We start from the raw sequence: 15,584 nt of genomic DNA, 5'->3' as shown, positions 1-15,584 counted from the left end.
CCAGCCATTGTCGTAGGTCGATAGTCGGCGATTTAAACGGCGAGTCTTCAAAATCTCCACCCGAGGGAGGTGAATATCTCCTCCCTTTTTTTCTTTTATAAGGTCTAACGGACGGTGATGGGGGTTCTAAGGGTTTACTCTTTAGAGAGTTAATCGTACGTCTGACCTGTTGGTTCGGCACCGTAGAAAAAGGGATGTTTAATTCGCCAAAGGCGCGTAGAAACTCCGACCATCCCGGAGGTCTCCGTTCATCCCTAACGTTTTGCGGAGCCGTAACATTTTTTAACAAATCGACCATGTGCGAACCTTGTACGACTTTACCCCTGAACACAAACTCCCCGGATTCGTTCCACGAGCTTAGTCCTTTAGCTTTAGACATCTTGTCTAATATGTATCTGCTGTTTTTTACGCTTCTCGACGGAACATTCTTCAGAACTTCGGCGACGACGGTCTCCTCGGCTTTACCGTCTTCGACGTTAGCGGCAGTCGGCGATTCGTCTTTAGGACCGGGGTCAAGATGGGGTAACGAAAGCGTTAAAACACCGCTCTCACGATCCCCTTGTTTAACGACGGTCAAAAACCTGTTCAGGGTTTGGCTGTAAAGTTTGACTTTTTCATAAGGATTCAAATCGTCGCGGCGTAAAATATTTCTTATGGCGGCGTCCAAATCGCTCTCCACGGTCTGTTGAATGTTCTCGCGAGCATTTTCACTCTTGAGCTTATCCAGTTGATGATGAGGGACTAAATACATCTTTTCGGCGTACTCCATCCTAACGTTTCGCTATCAAGCTCGTGAGAAACGGCACGGCGACGCTGAGGAGCGGCAGCAGGAACCCTCCCTTCTGGTTGAAGACTCGTTTCTTGGCCGCTATGCCGATTTTTTTATCGGCTACAAATTTAATATCCGCTCTTCTCTTTTTCAGTTTTTGGTACTGTTGCCTGCTGACCGGAATGACCCCGTAGAGGATGTTTAGAGCCACTTCGCAGAGCGCTAAAATGAATTCGTCGGACGCCGATTGTAATATAAGCCGTCGTTGTTTAGGGGTGGCTTTATGTAGCATTTTTAACACCGGCAGATGCTTACAAAGCCTCGCGGACATGGCGATCACGTTCTTCTTTTTTTCGGGATATAAACCACTTGACGGTCTGAAAGCAATCCTGTTCTGAGACGGTACTGCTCCGGAGTTTTCGCTTTATAGTCTATCATCAGATATCCGAAAGGTCGGTCGACCGCGTCGTGATAACACTCCATAAAGTATTTCGTGTTTCCGGGGTACATTTGACGACCTAGCATCGCCACTTGATGGACGTCCCGAGGATTTTTAAACAGGATCATATAATTGGCGTTTAAGCTGATGGTTCGACTCGACTTTCCCTGCGCGAATAAATTTTGCACTATGTAAATAGAACTGAGATTACGATGGTGACAGTATTGAGTGAACACGCGCTGCAGTTCGACGTTAGCGCTAGCTTGTTCCATGAGATCGTCGACGACGAGAAGGTTGGCGGTGGTAACAGGCAGTAAATCATCATCATTCAGACTCTGGGGTATTCCTTGTATAAATTTAATGTCATACAATTGAAGTAAATCATCGTACAAAGTTTGCCAACAATCATACAACCAAACAATGTTTTCAATTTTCTTCGAAATGATATTCAAACCTTTTTCCAACAAAAGTTTCACAAAATAAGACTTTCCGGAATTGGACGGTCCAGATACAACGCAGCTGAAAGGGTGTTGAAGTCTGAAATCAAAATCGGACACATCCTGAGAACCTCTGTGCATCGCCATCTGATCAGTAGCCGTAAGGAAGCGTGGTATAATCGCTTAAAAGCCGACGTTTATCGTAGACGACCTTAAACCTCTTAACGACTGATTTGTTTTGTAATGTGAGAGTCTTTTTATCCCTCACAATGTTTTCCGTATGAGCCAGGATGTATTTGGATCTATCGTGAGACGTCACATACCTGTCGACCAGACCAATCAGGGATTCGAGACAGATAGCTTTGGAATTTTTAGCATTCAGAGTTATGCCCTTAGCTTTCATGACGACTTTACCTTTGACCGTCTCAAACGCGTATGATTTGGGAGCGCTGGCACAGAAGGTCGTTATGTGGTCGTCGGGGTCCAATTCGCTCGTCAGCTCCCCTAAATGATCACCCAGAGGAGGCTCCCAGTCGCCGTCCCTAGACACGAATATGACGCTGTCGGTGTCGGAGTATAGCAGTCGTTCGCCTAGTCTGTCCATCAATTCGTACAATTCCAGTCGTGCGTGCGCTGTAGTGAAAGCGCCTACAAAAACATTGACGTCGCGCGCCTTGCAAACATCGTCCTTGTCGGGTTTATGCTGGACTAGAGCTACGTCGTCTGAGACGAATGAGAAATAGGTCAAGGTGTCGGTGTTGCCAAAAACGATTCTGGTGAAATCTTCGGGCTCGCGCACCAGAATCGTTTGAGGTAAGTTTGGTCTTAAAGAGAAGCGTCCCCACAAACTATTCAGAATTAATTTAGTGATCGCCCTTTGGGCGGCGTTGTACTTGATTTTTTCCGGGTCGAGTTGAATACCCTCTTTTTCAAAATAGTCACTAATGTAAGCCTCTTTCTCAGCATCCGTGACGACGTTCGGAGGGTAGCCCGAAGCTTGTTGTTTCAAACATAAGAAGGTCTTTACGTATTCGGCAAACAACGTGTCTGACCGTTGTGGAAAATGCCAAACCTCGTCTATCTTGGCTATCACATAGCCCTTCTCGATGGCTTTTAAAAGCTCGATACTGACCCAACAGCCCGAGAGCGATCTTTCCTGGTCCGTGTGGGTACAGCTCGAGGTCTGGTTTTGGTCTTGAGCGCAGGTTCTACATAGCGCGAACGTCAGCTTCCCGTTCGAACGGAAAGGAAGGACTGGATGGAGTAAGTTGCGGGGAGGGTACACGGTGGCTTTGATAAGCCCGTAATAGTTTTCAATCGGTTCGAAATCTGCGAAAATGATTTCGGGGTGACCGATCGGGTAGCTTTTCCTGGCCTGACAGAAAGGGTACAGACTGGTGAAATCCAGATATCTTATTTTCTCATCGCCGCTCACTTTGTGGTATAGCTTATAGGAGTTGGTGCGGCCTCCATAGAGCGTTTCGCGAGGATTCAGCCTCTCAGGGGCGGAATAATTGGCCATAAATTCTATCACGGAGGGATCTGTCTTTTTCATCCGATTCCATTCGCATTCCCACAGAACCTCGATTTGCAAACCGTACGCGTTCCGGAGAATTTCAATCTTATCGTCAAACTGGTTCCTGAGAACCCCGTAGGGTACTCCGGACAGGGGGTGCGTCTGATTGGGTTCAAAGCGACAGCAATGTCCATGAAAAACACACCCCGAGAACTCTAAACCGTGCCTGACGCCGTCCTGCTCGTAGTAGCCGTCTAAAAAGTACTTACCGATCGATACCTCGCCGTGGTTTACGGCGTGATGAACGTCCACGTTTCGCGTCTTTTTTATATACTCGAGCCATTGGATCGATCCGCTCGAGTAGGACTTATTCTGATGGATGTACGCTTTGTTATGCGTCAGGGCTAGCGTGTTTCTGGCGAGATAATGTGTTTTGAAGACCCCCATTGCGCAGCTGGCGATCGTCGTGAACCCAAAAGGGTCGAGTTGGGTGCACTGTAGGAATGACGTCCTGTACTTCATACAGCCTTCACGTAATAACACGACGTCGTTAACGCCGTAGTCGTACAGTTCTTTCCTGAAATTAAAGAGCTCACCCTTCACCGTGCTGTACCACGCGTCAAACTTTTCTCGGGCTTTATCCGACATGTTCTCGTAGTTGTAGAACTTTTTGTCAGGGTACGGTCCGACGTAGTTCTCATTTTCAACCCTGTTGAAAAGATGGGGGAAATAGCCTTTTTCAGTCGTCGTCAAGTCTAACGCCGCGGGCATTTTGGCGAGAGCGAATGGGAAAAATGAGTAGCTATCGATGTATCGTTGGGCAAATGCGTCGTCGTACATCAGGAGTAGTTTGCACCCTTGCATTATGACCTCGAGCACGATCCCCGCTTTGCAAAAATACTCCAGAATTAGAAAGGCATCAAATCTGGAGGCGTAATGAGCGATGAAGCAGTAGCCTTTGTATCGGGGTTGTCTGAAGCGCTTGATTAGCTTAGCGATACAGTCCGTGCCGTAGGCGGTAAATTTCTGACCTTTGAACGTCATGGCACAGACAAAATTAGCCTCGTGGCGTCCGTTTTCGTAACGCGATTCAAAGTCATAAAAAATATACTTTTCACACGGTTCCTTAAGCTCTAGAGGTTGTATAAAGCATTGATGTGCTCCATCGTCCGTCAGAGACTCTCGACAATGCACACATTTGTCTGGGGCGCATATGTGTTTGGTTTTCTGGTTGCCCGGTTTAACGTCGTAACGTCGGTTACATAGTTTGCAGTATTTGATCATATCGCAGGCGGGGTATTCCTGACCGGGAGGTGGGTTTTTTTTATGCATTTCGAAACAATAAGCCGATTTACAGTAACGCAAACAATCGGGGCAATGTAGGATTCTTACAGGGAACCTGTAACACCCCGCGTCGAAACAGATGTTGCAGACGTGCTTACATCGATGGTCTCTGAGGCTGGTGTAAGATTTGTAGCAAAATGGACACACATATGGTGAACCGAGGAACGCCTTCAAACTCGTTATCATGTAATAGTGGTTGTCGTGGAGATACAGAAAGACCGTTTTTGGATGGGGTTCGTCTGAATTTTTGTAGGTTTCTAAGATCATGGCGTTAGATCTGTGAAATACGACGATTTTAATGTCTAGCGCTCGTTCGAACGAGGCTATGTCGCCGAGACCGATTCGGTCTTGGATTGAGAAGCCGACGCTGTTTTGGATGACGGAAGCCAGTTTTTCTAACTCGCTCTCGGGGTGTTGGGGGTTTAGAAAACGGGCGAGACAGATGGAGAAGCACAAATTATTTGAAATATTGATCGGACAAAATAAACTCGTCTTTTTCCTTTTGATCACCTCATCAACAGCCAAGTCCGTGAGTTTCCGACGACGACCCCCGCCTTGTCTGTTCATGGCTACGGAAGCTTCAAATTCTACGGTTTGGTCAGATAGTAACCGGTCGTTGCTCTGTAAAACTCTTTCGATTTGATCCATAAACCCATCCACGTCGTAATTATTACCGCGGGTTAAAATCCCGCTAACGGGGGTCTGTAAACTGGGAGCCGTCAATGTGATATTGATCACCGGAGAATTTTGGTCAAACTCCCTAGCGAAATTCACAATTCCGGTAAGCATGTCGTGTAAGCGGGCGTGGTAAGAGGCCAAATCTGTAGAGTTAATCTCTCTCAGATTCGTAGTCCTTCTCAATGTCACGCTATTGAAACGAGGTCGTGGTAAAACATGATATCCGTTAACGTCGCCACCCTCGCGAATCAACCTGTCAACGTCTGTACGGCTTAATCGAGTCTGTGTAGTAGGGTCGACGTTACCTGATGTGGACGCTTGCGGAGTTTCATCACCGTCAGGGTGGTCTGTGTTGTCAGGATCAGCCTCGTTACACGGCGCCGGTGGGGGGTTTAAAACACCTCCGCGTTGTACAATGGGGTCGGTGTCTAGGCTAAGCATAGCTAAGCTAGGGTCGAACAAATTCATATTTGGATTTACGGCTAATTCAAAAAGATCCAAAATAGGAGGGGATTCTTGATTAAACAAATACTGTTCTAAAGAGTCCGGAAGTAAACTTAGCATTTCGATCTCGTCCGGCGTCAGTTCTGTGGAGGATTGGTCTGATTGACGTAAGTCGTCCATTTTTTTTTGATTTCAGACCAAAACACGTACTATTACAAAATCATAGAGTTAAAACAAGCATACATGAACTATTACACATTTCATAGAGTATAAAAAAGCATACATGAACTATTACAAAATCAGAATACAAAAGCATATATGACAAAATCAGAGTATAAAAGCAGATATCGGATTATATATGTAAAACAAAGTATAAAAAGCATACATGAAATATTTAAACAATCATAGCAGACGTGAGATATAAGAATTACTTGAAATATCGGATTATATGTAAACAAAGTATAGACGGAATATAAGAATTACTCTGAATACGTCTATATTCAGTTTGACTCCGCGGTCTCATCTACGATGGTGAGAATGAGGTGGTGCAATATTAGCATCAATTCCCTTTGGTATTGAGTCACCGTACGATCATTTCTATCAAACTGCCGATCAATCGTCGATCTCATAGCATTGACGCGTTGGAATATTTCATTGGCCAGATCCTGAATAAAGCGATCCTGAGCATCGAATCGACTGCGTGTCTCGAGGTGATACGCACGGAGCTCACCGTGCAGCGCGTCTAATCTGCTAAGGGTTTCGATTTGTCTGTCGCGAGACTCGTTGCCCAACGCGATCAATTTGTTGTTAATATCATCTTGTACGTCGCGGAGTTCGACATATTTGTTGTTTATGTCAACCTGCGCATCGCGAAACACTTGACCGAATGACTGAATCGAATTAATGGGGCTATGAAACGGAGGCAGATCATCGAATGATTCGTCAACCGGCTGAGGCGCCGGCACTTCTTCCACTTCTACTTCTTCCGACGACGGTGAGGGAGAAGGATATGGCGTTTGACCCGCGTTGGTGGTAGACACCTCGTCACGCTCGCTCGTCCAAGAACTCTGGTCCCAGGCATCGATTTGAGACATGCCCCAGGTAGTCACGTCATCCTTATGGCTTCTACTCGAGTCTGCTGGATGTTAAAAAAAAATCTTAATGTTTGACACCATCTGGTTTAAATGCAAATAATGTAGTTAGTCTTACCATAAAACAGATCGGTCTCAGGACTGGTCGCCGGGCTGTTCGGTGGTACCGGACAGAGAGTTTTCCTCTCTGGAGGGCTCTCAGGACTGATCGCCGGGGGAAAACGATAAGTCTTTCTCGGAAGTTCGCCGTTCGGTTCAGGTCGGACCACCGCAGTAAAACGATAAGTCTTTCTTGGTGGTTCGTCACACGGTCCAGGACTGCCCGGAGAGGTGGGGCGATTCGTTTTTCTAGTCTTCTTTCTCGCTGGTTCGTCAGCGGGTCCAGGGAGTGATTCGTCGCAGGATCCTATTGGATTCTCGATGTGGGCCGGAGCGGAATCAGGCGGGATGTTGTCTGTTACGTTGACGGTGGGATCTTCGTCGCCATCTTGCGTGAGATCGATAACTGTCTGAAAGGCGGGTTGTGTGATGAATTGGATAAAATCTAAAAAATAAAATAATTAGATTCCTCATAAACATAAAAATTTTAAATTTTAAATTTTTCATAAAAAATTATGGAGACGGATCTTGTCTTACCATCGGCTGCGCTGTCTGGATCAATCGCGGCCTCTGTGAATAAAAAAAAAAAAAAAAAAAAATTATGATAAAAAATAATAAATAAATAAATAAATTAATTAATAATATACAAAATTAAAATACATTCATTTTAGTTTATAAAAAGAATAGTTAATACGTACTTACGTGTATTAATAGCGTCAAAGGCTTGGCGCTCAATATTTGAACCTGTGATAAAAAATATAAAAAGTGTTATGATTTCAAACACATGGAGAGGGTTTTTATTTTACAGTTTAATGGAGCACACACACATACACACACTGTGACAAAGAAATCGTGATGTCATAACATTAAACCGCAAGCAGATGGCGCAATTTTCACTATAACGGCGTCATTTCATCCAGACTCACCGGGGGGAGCCATTTCACAATCATATCCTCATATGTCGTTTCACTGCGAACAGTTAGCAAACGGGAAAAATGGTTTTCTGAGTCACGCTTAGTTACGCTTACACCTTCCGCGATGTCGTCTTCATAGATGACAAACGGATAACGGAGTGGCAAAACGTAGATTTAACGGACCAGAATTGTTTTTTCTGATATCCTATACGTAGCATTGAAGCAGGCAAAACTAAGCGCGCGTCAACCGGACGTCGTCATATTTTCAAAATAAAAGTATTTTAACAGGATGGCGTCATATTTTCAAAATAAAAGTATTTTAACAGGATGGCGTCATATTTGCAAATTAAAAGTATTTTTTTCGTTTTTTTTTTTCATTCATGATATTAAATCAAATAACACATACTTTATATTGTTAAAAATATCTCTATCAGCATGTGACTGCGTAATCTGCTTAACATGAAATATTAAGACGACATAAAGACGTCATAGACTGTAAAAATAGGCTTTGATCAATGAATAGTTTTTTAAATATCACTATCAGCAGATGTCTGCGTAATCTGCTTAACATGAAGAAAATTACAGCAATGTCATGAAATATGGTTTAAAACCATCATAGACTGTAAGATAACATAATTTGATCAATGAATTTTTTTTTTAAATATCACTACCATCAGATGTCTGTGTAATCTGCTTAACATGAAGAAAATTACAGGAATGTCATGAAATAATAAGACACCATAGACTGTGAAAATAACATAACAGGCTTTGATCGATGAATAGTTTTTTTAAAATAACATAACAGGCTTTGATCGACGAATAGTTTTTTTAAAATAACACTATCAGCAGATGTCTGTGTAATCTGCTTAACATGAAGAAGATTACAGGAATGTCATGAAATATGGTTTAAAACCATCATAGACTGTAAGATAGCATAACATAATTTGATCAATGAATTGTTTTTTTTTTTATTAATATCACTACCATCAGATAACATGAAATGATAAAATACTCACTTTGATCCGTTGTCTTGGAAAGCAAATGTCTTGGAGAGTCGTCCAAAAAGTTTTTCTGCTTCAAAGTGATGGTTTGTAACGCGTATAAATAGGTTTATAAGGGGTGCTGTGAAAGAAAATCGGTGTTGAGTGACCACTAGGTGTCATCCTTGTTCTATGAATGAACTTGTTCGAAAGGTGGGAAACTGAACCAGGGTCGCTCAAGTCGTCATAAATTAGACGGGTACAAAGAGATGCTAGCCGCTCGCCCACCGTAATTCACAGATGCAGCCGTCAGAAACTGTCAAAAACATGGTACTCCTTCGTGAGATACGTTAGTTTTAATTAGCAATGTCTTTGAAGATATTATGATTTTGTAGTAAATTCGGAAGAAAGTGAAGTGTAGCGTGCAAACGAAGACGCTGTGAATACTTGCGGGTCAGGAAGGTGATGTGAAAACAACTCCTTTCAGCTCTCTAAACATGGATCTCGTTTTATCTGAAAACAGTCGGTTTCAGTATATTTTTTTATAACGGTTTCATTTATAACCTTTTTTAAAAGAACAGAATGTTTTTCAACCTTAGAATATGTATATTATATAAAGAACTACGTGTTTTGAAAGTCTGTTGTACTGTTGTACTACAAAGTCTCTGTCTCACTCCCTGGGGCACGAGCGCGCGCCTGCAGGCGCGCTATCTCTCCGTATCTCTCCTGAGGCACGAGCGCGGATCAACCGTGTGCTATCATTCAGAGAGAGTCCGACAGATGGAGCTGGAGTCCCGTTTCTCACAAAGCTGAAGCTTCTGTCTAAATAAGGTAGGTGGATTGTTTTAGTAAGCTTTTCAACCTTAGTTCAATTGTTTTTTAGATTATGTATATTATATAAATTATATAATGTTTTATATATATATATATATATATATATATATATATATATATATATATATATATATATATATATATATATATATATATATATATATATAAATGTGAAATAACTAAAATGTGTTTTATATTATATAAATTATATAATGTTTTATATATATATATAAATGTGAAATAATTAAAATGTGTTTTCAATCTTTAATTGTTTGAGATTATATAAATTATATAATGTTTTATATATATATAAAATGTAGAACACACCGACCCCATTTATACACCGCTCATAAATGTAATGGGAGGGGGAGAAGCCTTATAACCACACACACACACACACACACAGACACATAACCTTATAACTGTGATAAACTTCAAACAAGCTAACTGACACAGAGTTCAAACAACTGGCACACACTTCAAACAAACTAACTGACACACACTTCAAACAACTTCTGTCAAAACCGCATGATCGATGATTGGGGAGTTTTTCATATACCGTTTTAATTTAAAACTAACAGGTCAATAGGGTAAAACTTTCTGTCAAAAGCGCATGATCGATGTGTGGGGAGTCTTTCATCTTCCGTTTAAACTAGCCGTCAAAACCATGATTTAGAACTAACAGGTCAATAGGGTAAAACTTTCTGTCAAAACCGCATGATCGATGCTTGGAAAGGTCATAGGTTAACCCTTGAAGTCGGAAAGTTCCGCCCATCCATCATAAGGTTACCGGAAGTTCAACCTGTCAAAAGGTCAAAGGTCAAAGTCATAAATCATCATGACAGAAGCTGTATTATAAGAACTACTTACAGGTTTAGTTAGTGTACATGTAGCTCTACTTCCATAGATCAGGATGGACAAATGCAAGTTTTTTTTCAAGCCTGCCTGCAATTATCATCTGAATATAAAAAAAGACAATGAAACCACATGTCTTGAACACATTTGCTATCTCAGATGAGGCTATTGATTTCCTTGAATGTTTGATGGTCAGACGCATTATGCCCTCGTTCTACACCTTCATCTCATTAGTTTGCCCCTGAATGCTTTGGAGTTGAAGTTCACTTTAAGGAGTGTAGAGAAGAAACCAACTGTGATCTGTGTTTTTTTTTTATTTATTATATCTATATTTATCTTTAGGTTTTTTTCAGTTTATTCATTTATTTTCCCAGTTCAACTTAAATTTCAGTCAAATTTCTAAGTTTATATCTTATATTTAGATTTTAATTCATTCCAGTTTCATTTCAGTAACAAAAAATATTTTTTAATAGTTTAATGTTAGTTTCAGTTGAAAACACTGCGCTGTATATAATAAAGATGTGAGATAGAAATTTGATTATTCATGGTTTCTATTAGTGGTGAAGGTTTCATTTAACATTGCCAATTGGTGTGTCATATTTTATTTCTCAATTTATTTCTTATTTTCTCAAGTGAGGTGTAGTGAAGTGACATTCAGCCAAGTATGGTGACCCATACTCAGAATTTGTGCTCTGCATTTAACCCATCCGAAATGCACACACACAGAGCAGTGAACACACACACACACACACACACTGTGAGCACACACCCGGAGCAGTGGGCAGCCATTTATGCTGCGGCGCCCGGGGAGCAGTTGGGGGTTCGATGCCTTGCTCAAGGGCACCTAAGTCATGGTATTGAAGGTGGAGAGAGAACTGTACATGCACTCCCCCCACCCACAATTCCGTCCGGCCTGAGACTAGAACTCACAACCCTTCGATTGGGAGTCCAATCCTTTAACCAGTAGGCCACGACTTCCCCTAAGCATCAAGTGTATTGATGCACTATAAATATCCTGAAGCTTGAATTTCAATTACTTTAATATTACATAAACTCCATCAAAGCCTTTTAGCAAATGTCACCTCCTAATTATTGTCTGATGGTAATATGTGAGCTTTCACTAATGGTCTTTTGTGTTGATTACAGATTCTGGCTGTGTTCCACCATCTTGCAACAAAAACATTGTTAATCTGGACTCTTCATTAACACATAGTAATATGCAACACAATCTTATAGCAATTCATAACTATAACCACTGACAGTTATGTTTAGGGGTGCACACTTAACTTTTTTTTTTTAATAATGCTATGTTTTTATATGATTCACATTGTGCAAATGCATACAAAATCGCCTCCTCATAAAATTCTGGGCGCAGTGGCTTAATTATCAAACCACACCATTCCTTGAGTCATTCAGTGTAGCTGTTCATGTGTTAAAGTTGATTTCGTTATTGTCTGGTATTAGTGTGATAACTTTCCTTGTGCTGTTTTGTGCTGGTTACAGGTATTGAAAACGAATTCCGTCATAGAGGTGCGTTTTTAGGCACTTCTAAGAATGAGAACAGTAATGACATATTGTCCATCTCAGACGAGGCTGTTGACTTCCTCAAAGGCCCAGTGGTCACACGCATCATGCCCTCATTCTACATCATCATCATCCTCATTAGTTTGCCCCTGAATGCTTTGGCCTTGGTAACATTCACCTGTAAGATTCGAGAGAAGAAACCAGCTGTGATCTACATGTCTCACCTGGCGTGTGTGGACCTGCTCTTCACCCTGCTGCTGCCTCTGAAGATCCACTACCAGCTGAACGCTTCAGATTGGGTGTTCGGTGAGGCAGTGTGTCGTGTGATCAGTGCAGCTTACTACTGCTACATGTACTGCTCCATACTGCTGATGATGTGCATGAGTGTGGACAGGCTGCTGGCCGTGGTGTTTCCCATCCCCTCTCTGACCTGGAGGAGCACAAGGAAAACCACATATGTATGTGCGCTGGTCTGGCTGCTGGCGATCGCTGGTACAGTGCCACTTCTCTTAGTGAGACAAACAGTTAAGACTGAAAATGTGGGGATCACGTGCCATGATGTGCTAAGCAAAAATTACACTACAGTAATGTATTATGTGTACATGTTCTTCATCCTCTCCTGCCTATACTACTTTGTGCCACTAATCATCACCTTAGTGAGCTACTCCACCATCATATATGCGCTTCGTGTAAAGTCTGATCTCTTAACTACATCATCCTCATCTTCAGGCAGCCGAAGGAGAGCTGTGATTATGGCTATCGCTGTGCTGACCGAGTTTGTGTTGTGCTTTGCTCCAACCAATGGTTTCCTGTGGTACCACTGTTATCTTTTAGCTACTGGAAACAACAGTGGCCAGGGAGATTCATCATATGCGGCTTACCTGTTGGCTGTGTGTTTGGGGAGCACAAGTGTTTTTCTGGACCCTCTGCTGTACTACTACGGCTCGTCTCAGAGCAGACAGAAGATCAGCTCTGTGTTTAGGAGGGAAAAAACAACCTCACCATGTAATACACAGACAAAATCCACAGATGCTACTAAAGACAGGCTTTTGGTAAAGTGTGAAAAAAACTGATCAAGTACAGTATGTGGTTTCCATAAATTGCATTTTGAATATATTATATGATATATATCTTGCATCAATTGTTAAAATGCTAATACTTGTTGCGTTTGTCTGTTCAAAAGCAGAAGGGATGTGTAACTGTTGCCTAATCATAGATGTCTTTTGCAAAACTTAAGGTTGTACTTCCCCTACTTTTTAATGTCACATGTAATTTTTTCACACTGTCTTTGATTTATAAACTTCAGGGGGTTGCTTTGGCTATTATACTGTTAAGACGTCTGTTTGTAAATATGTGTACTCTGTGATAGTTTACACTGTCATTATTCAGCAATGTTGCTGCGTAATCGAAAAGCGTTGATATGTAAAATGAGGTCTTTTTTCCACAAACTAGAAGTGAAATAGTAGTCCATATAAAGATTTCTTTGTGGAGGGAAAATATATATATATATATATCTGGCATAGAGAAAAAAATAAAATAAATAAAGTATAAACACGTATTAAATGCATGTCAACCTGGTGTTTTTTTTTTTTTCATTAAAGTGGTACAATTGCCTGTTTATAGGCCTATTTCTTGACATGATGCTCAAAAGCTATAATAAATGAATCCTGTTATGTTTTGATCATATTTGGATAAAATCTGATTGTTCTAAGCTGCTGATAAACACAAAGTACAAACATTCTTAAGCATTTTAGCAAATATGGCATTGCATGCAACCCAGTCACACTTGTAAAACATAAGATAACTTTCTTCAATTGCATTGGGACTATATGAATCTTTTTGGTTTTTAAGCATTAACAAAAAGAGCTGGTGGACTGATGGGCCATGGTGGAGACGAGGGAGCTAGGAGCCATGGCGGAGCCGAAGGATTGACCGGCTGAGGCAGAGTCAGGGACCATGTTAATAAATCCATGTTAAAGTCAATAGATTCCTCAGAGTTCAGCACAGCTCACCCTCAGTGGTGGTGCAGTGGGCGAAGCTTTCCTCCAAGCCCTCAGGCTCCCTTGCATATGCCACTGGTGCACACTCATTTGCCGGCTCTCGCACCTGGTCAGATGCGTCCCGTTCAAGCTCAGAGGCAATCCTTAGCTCTGTCGCTCTCTTCGGTAATGACTCTTTTGTCGTGGTGGGCTCTGGCTTCGGCTCCGCACAGCGGGGTGATGGTTTGCTGGGCTCTGGTTCTGGAGTGGGACTGGTGAGATGCTCCTTGGCGATAATGATGCTCAAAGGCGATTTGTTGCTCACCAGCACCCACTCCACAAAAGCGGCGAATGATTCCCGAGGTCCACCTCCAGATAGCCATGCTCTCCACACCTCATTGAAGCTTGCCAGGAAGAATCCGCAGAGACTGCTGTCCAGGTTGCGGTCCAGCAGGAGGAGGACATCTGGATAGTGTCAGAGTTAAAGAAGGGGAAGGAGATTTTAAATAATCCATAACTGAAAATAAAACACTGTGGAAAAGTGGAAATAAAACTGAGAGGGGTATCGCAACTTTTTGGTCGGTTATTCTGTAATGGTTTGGTGCACGAGGGAACGAACGAACGAACGAGGACGAAGACAAAAATAATAATAGCCAAACCACAAGGATCCGCTGTTTTCTTTCAAATCAAAGCATAAATACACATAGAAACAGTGCATCCTTGTGGCGCAGCTGAGCATTTAGAGTGATGTGGAGAGCCAGAGACTGTTAAAAAAAGGAATTGTTGACAGCTGGTAACTTACTTGGCACTCTATGGGACAGTCACAAGCCTCCCGGTTTTCATCCAAAATATCTTAAATTGTGTTCCGAAGAGAAACTAAGCTTTATGGGTTTGGAACGACATGAGGGTAAGTGATTAATTACAAAAATTTTATTTTGGGGTGGAGTATCCTTTTAATAACCGACAAACTATAACACAAGAGATAGGAACCAATATAGAGCAAATAATGAGGGCCAGACAGGTAAACATAATGAGGTGATTAACTAATAATGAGAACAGCAACAACCAAATATGGACACAGAGGGAGAAACCACAATAAACAGTCCAGAGGGGGTCCATCTACAGATTCTGACATTTGATGACATTAAAGTCTAGTAGATCTGATCAGTGCTCATGGGGGTCAAAACTCTCTTGCTTTCTATTATTTTAGTGCATACATGTGATAAGAACATCAGTAGTAATTAAAATTAGGTCTACTATGACTTTCATGGCTTACTAATCTCCTGAATTCTTATATGAATTTTTACGAATTTTTAACTGTTTTCTACAAACCTCTTTCTATGCTCAAGTACAAACAGAAACAAATTACCAGAAAACAGCACATAACTTTCATTATCCATATTAGCAATATAAACAACAGCTATGAGGATGGACAATGGATTCAACTACACTGTATGTGGATGCTGATTCACTTTCAAAACATTATAAAACAAGCAAAAATTATCATTCAGTCACTTTCTTTAATCATTTTTGTGCATGGCTGTTTGGTAGTTAATGCCACATGCACTGTAATATGTTTTAAAGTTACATTTTCAAATGAAAATACATGATCGTTTTATAAAGTATGTGTTCATATGTGTTGAGGGCTAGATTTTTGCTGGCGGTATCAGCTGTGCAGTGA

The 15,584-nt window shown here is 41.6% G+C and overlaps 3 protein-coding genes across 10 annotated transcripts in view; 2 read left to right on the top strand and 1 right to left on the bottom strand.

The window, feature by feature from the left end:
• The window catches only part of LOC127942362 (proteinase-activated receptor 1-like), a 64,346-nt gene extending 50,859 nt beyond the window's left edge, over nt 1-13,487 (top strand). For both annotated transcript variants that reach the window (XM_052538068.1, XM_052538069.1), the window contains exon 3: nt 11,904-13,487. In XM_052538068.1, coding sequence (XP_052394028.1) covers nt 11,904-12,997 — 1,094 coding nt within the window. In that variant the 3' untranslated portion in view covers nt 12,998-13,487. The remainder of the gene's footprint in view (nt 1-11,903) is intronic.
• The window catches only part of LOC127942360 (proteinase-activated receptor 1-like), a 56,579-nt gene extending 43,092 nt beyond the window's left edge, over nt 1-13,487 (top strand). The window contains exon 5 of the transcript XR_008149290.1: nt 13,357-13,487. The gene's annotated coding sequence lies outside the window, so the exon portion shown is untranslated. The remainder of the gene's footprint in view (nt 1-13,356) is intronic.
• Nucleotides 1,172-8,361, bottom strand: LOC127942355 (uncharacterized). 7 transcript variants are annotated; one of them, XM_052538043.1, is made up of 5 exons: nt 7,744-8,050; nt 7,516-7,561; nt 7,355-7,387; nt 6,837-7,262; nt 1,172-6,762 (listed from the first exon to the last, which is right to left on the bottom strand). In XM_052538043.1, the coding sequence occupies exon 5, from the start codon at nt 5,805-5,807 to the stop codon at nt 1,797-1,799; it is 4,011 nt and encodes a 1,336-aa protein (XP_052394003.1). In that variant the 5' UTR covers nt 5,808-6,762; nt 6,837-7,262; nt 7,355-7,387; nt 7,516-7,561; nt 7,744-8,050; the 3' UTR covers nt 1,172-1,796. The 7 variants fall into 7 exon arrangements, with proteins under 7 accessions (XP_052394003.1, XP_052394002.1, XP_052394000.1 ...); XM_052538042.1 differs by having other exon boundaries at nt 1,172-6,765; nt 7,520-7,561; XM_052538040.1 differs by having other exon boundaries at nt 7,520-7,561.
• Nucleotides 13,488-15,584: the final 2,097 nt, after the last annotated feature.

This window comes from Carassius gibelio, chromosome A21 (genome assembly GCF_023724105.1).
Source record: "Carassius gibelio isolate Cgi1373 ecotype wild population from Czech Republic chromosome A21, carGib1.2-hapl.c, whole genome shotgun sequence".
NCBI lineage: Eukaryota > Metazoa > Chordata > Actinopteri > Cypriniformes > Cyprinidae > Carassius > Carassius gibelio.
The sequence above is the reverse complement of the archived record's forward strand: the minus strand, read 5'-3'. Positions and strand labels throughout refer to the sequence as shown.

Coding starts and splice junctions, on each gene's coding strand:
- LOC127942355 (XM_052538043.1), bottom strand. CDS start 5,807: ATGGACGACTTACGTCAATCAGACCAATCCTCCACAGAACTGACGCCG.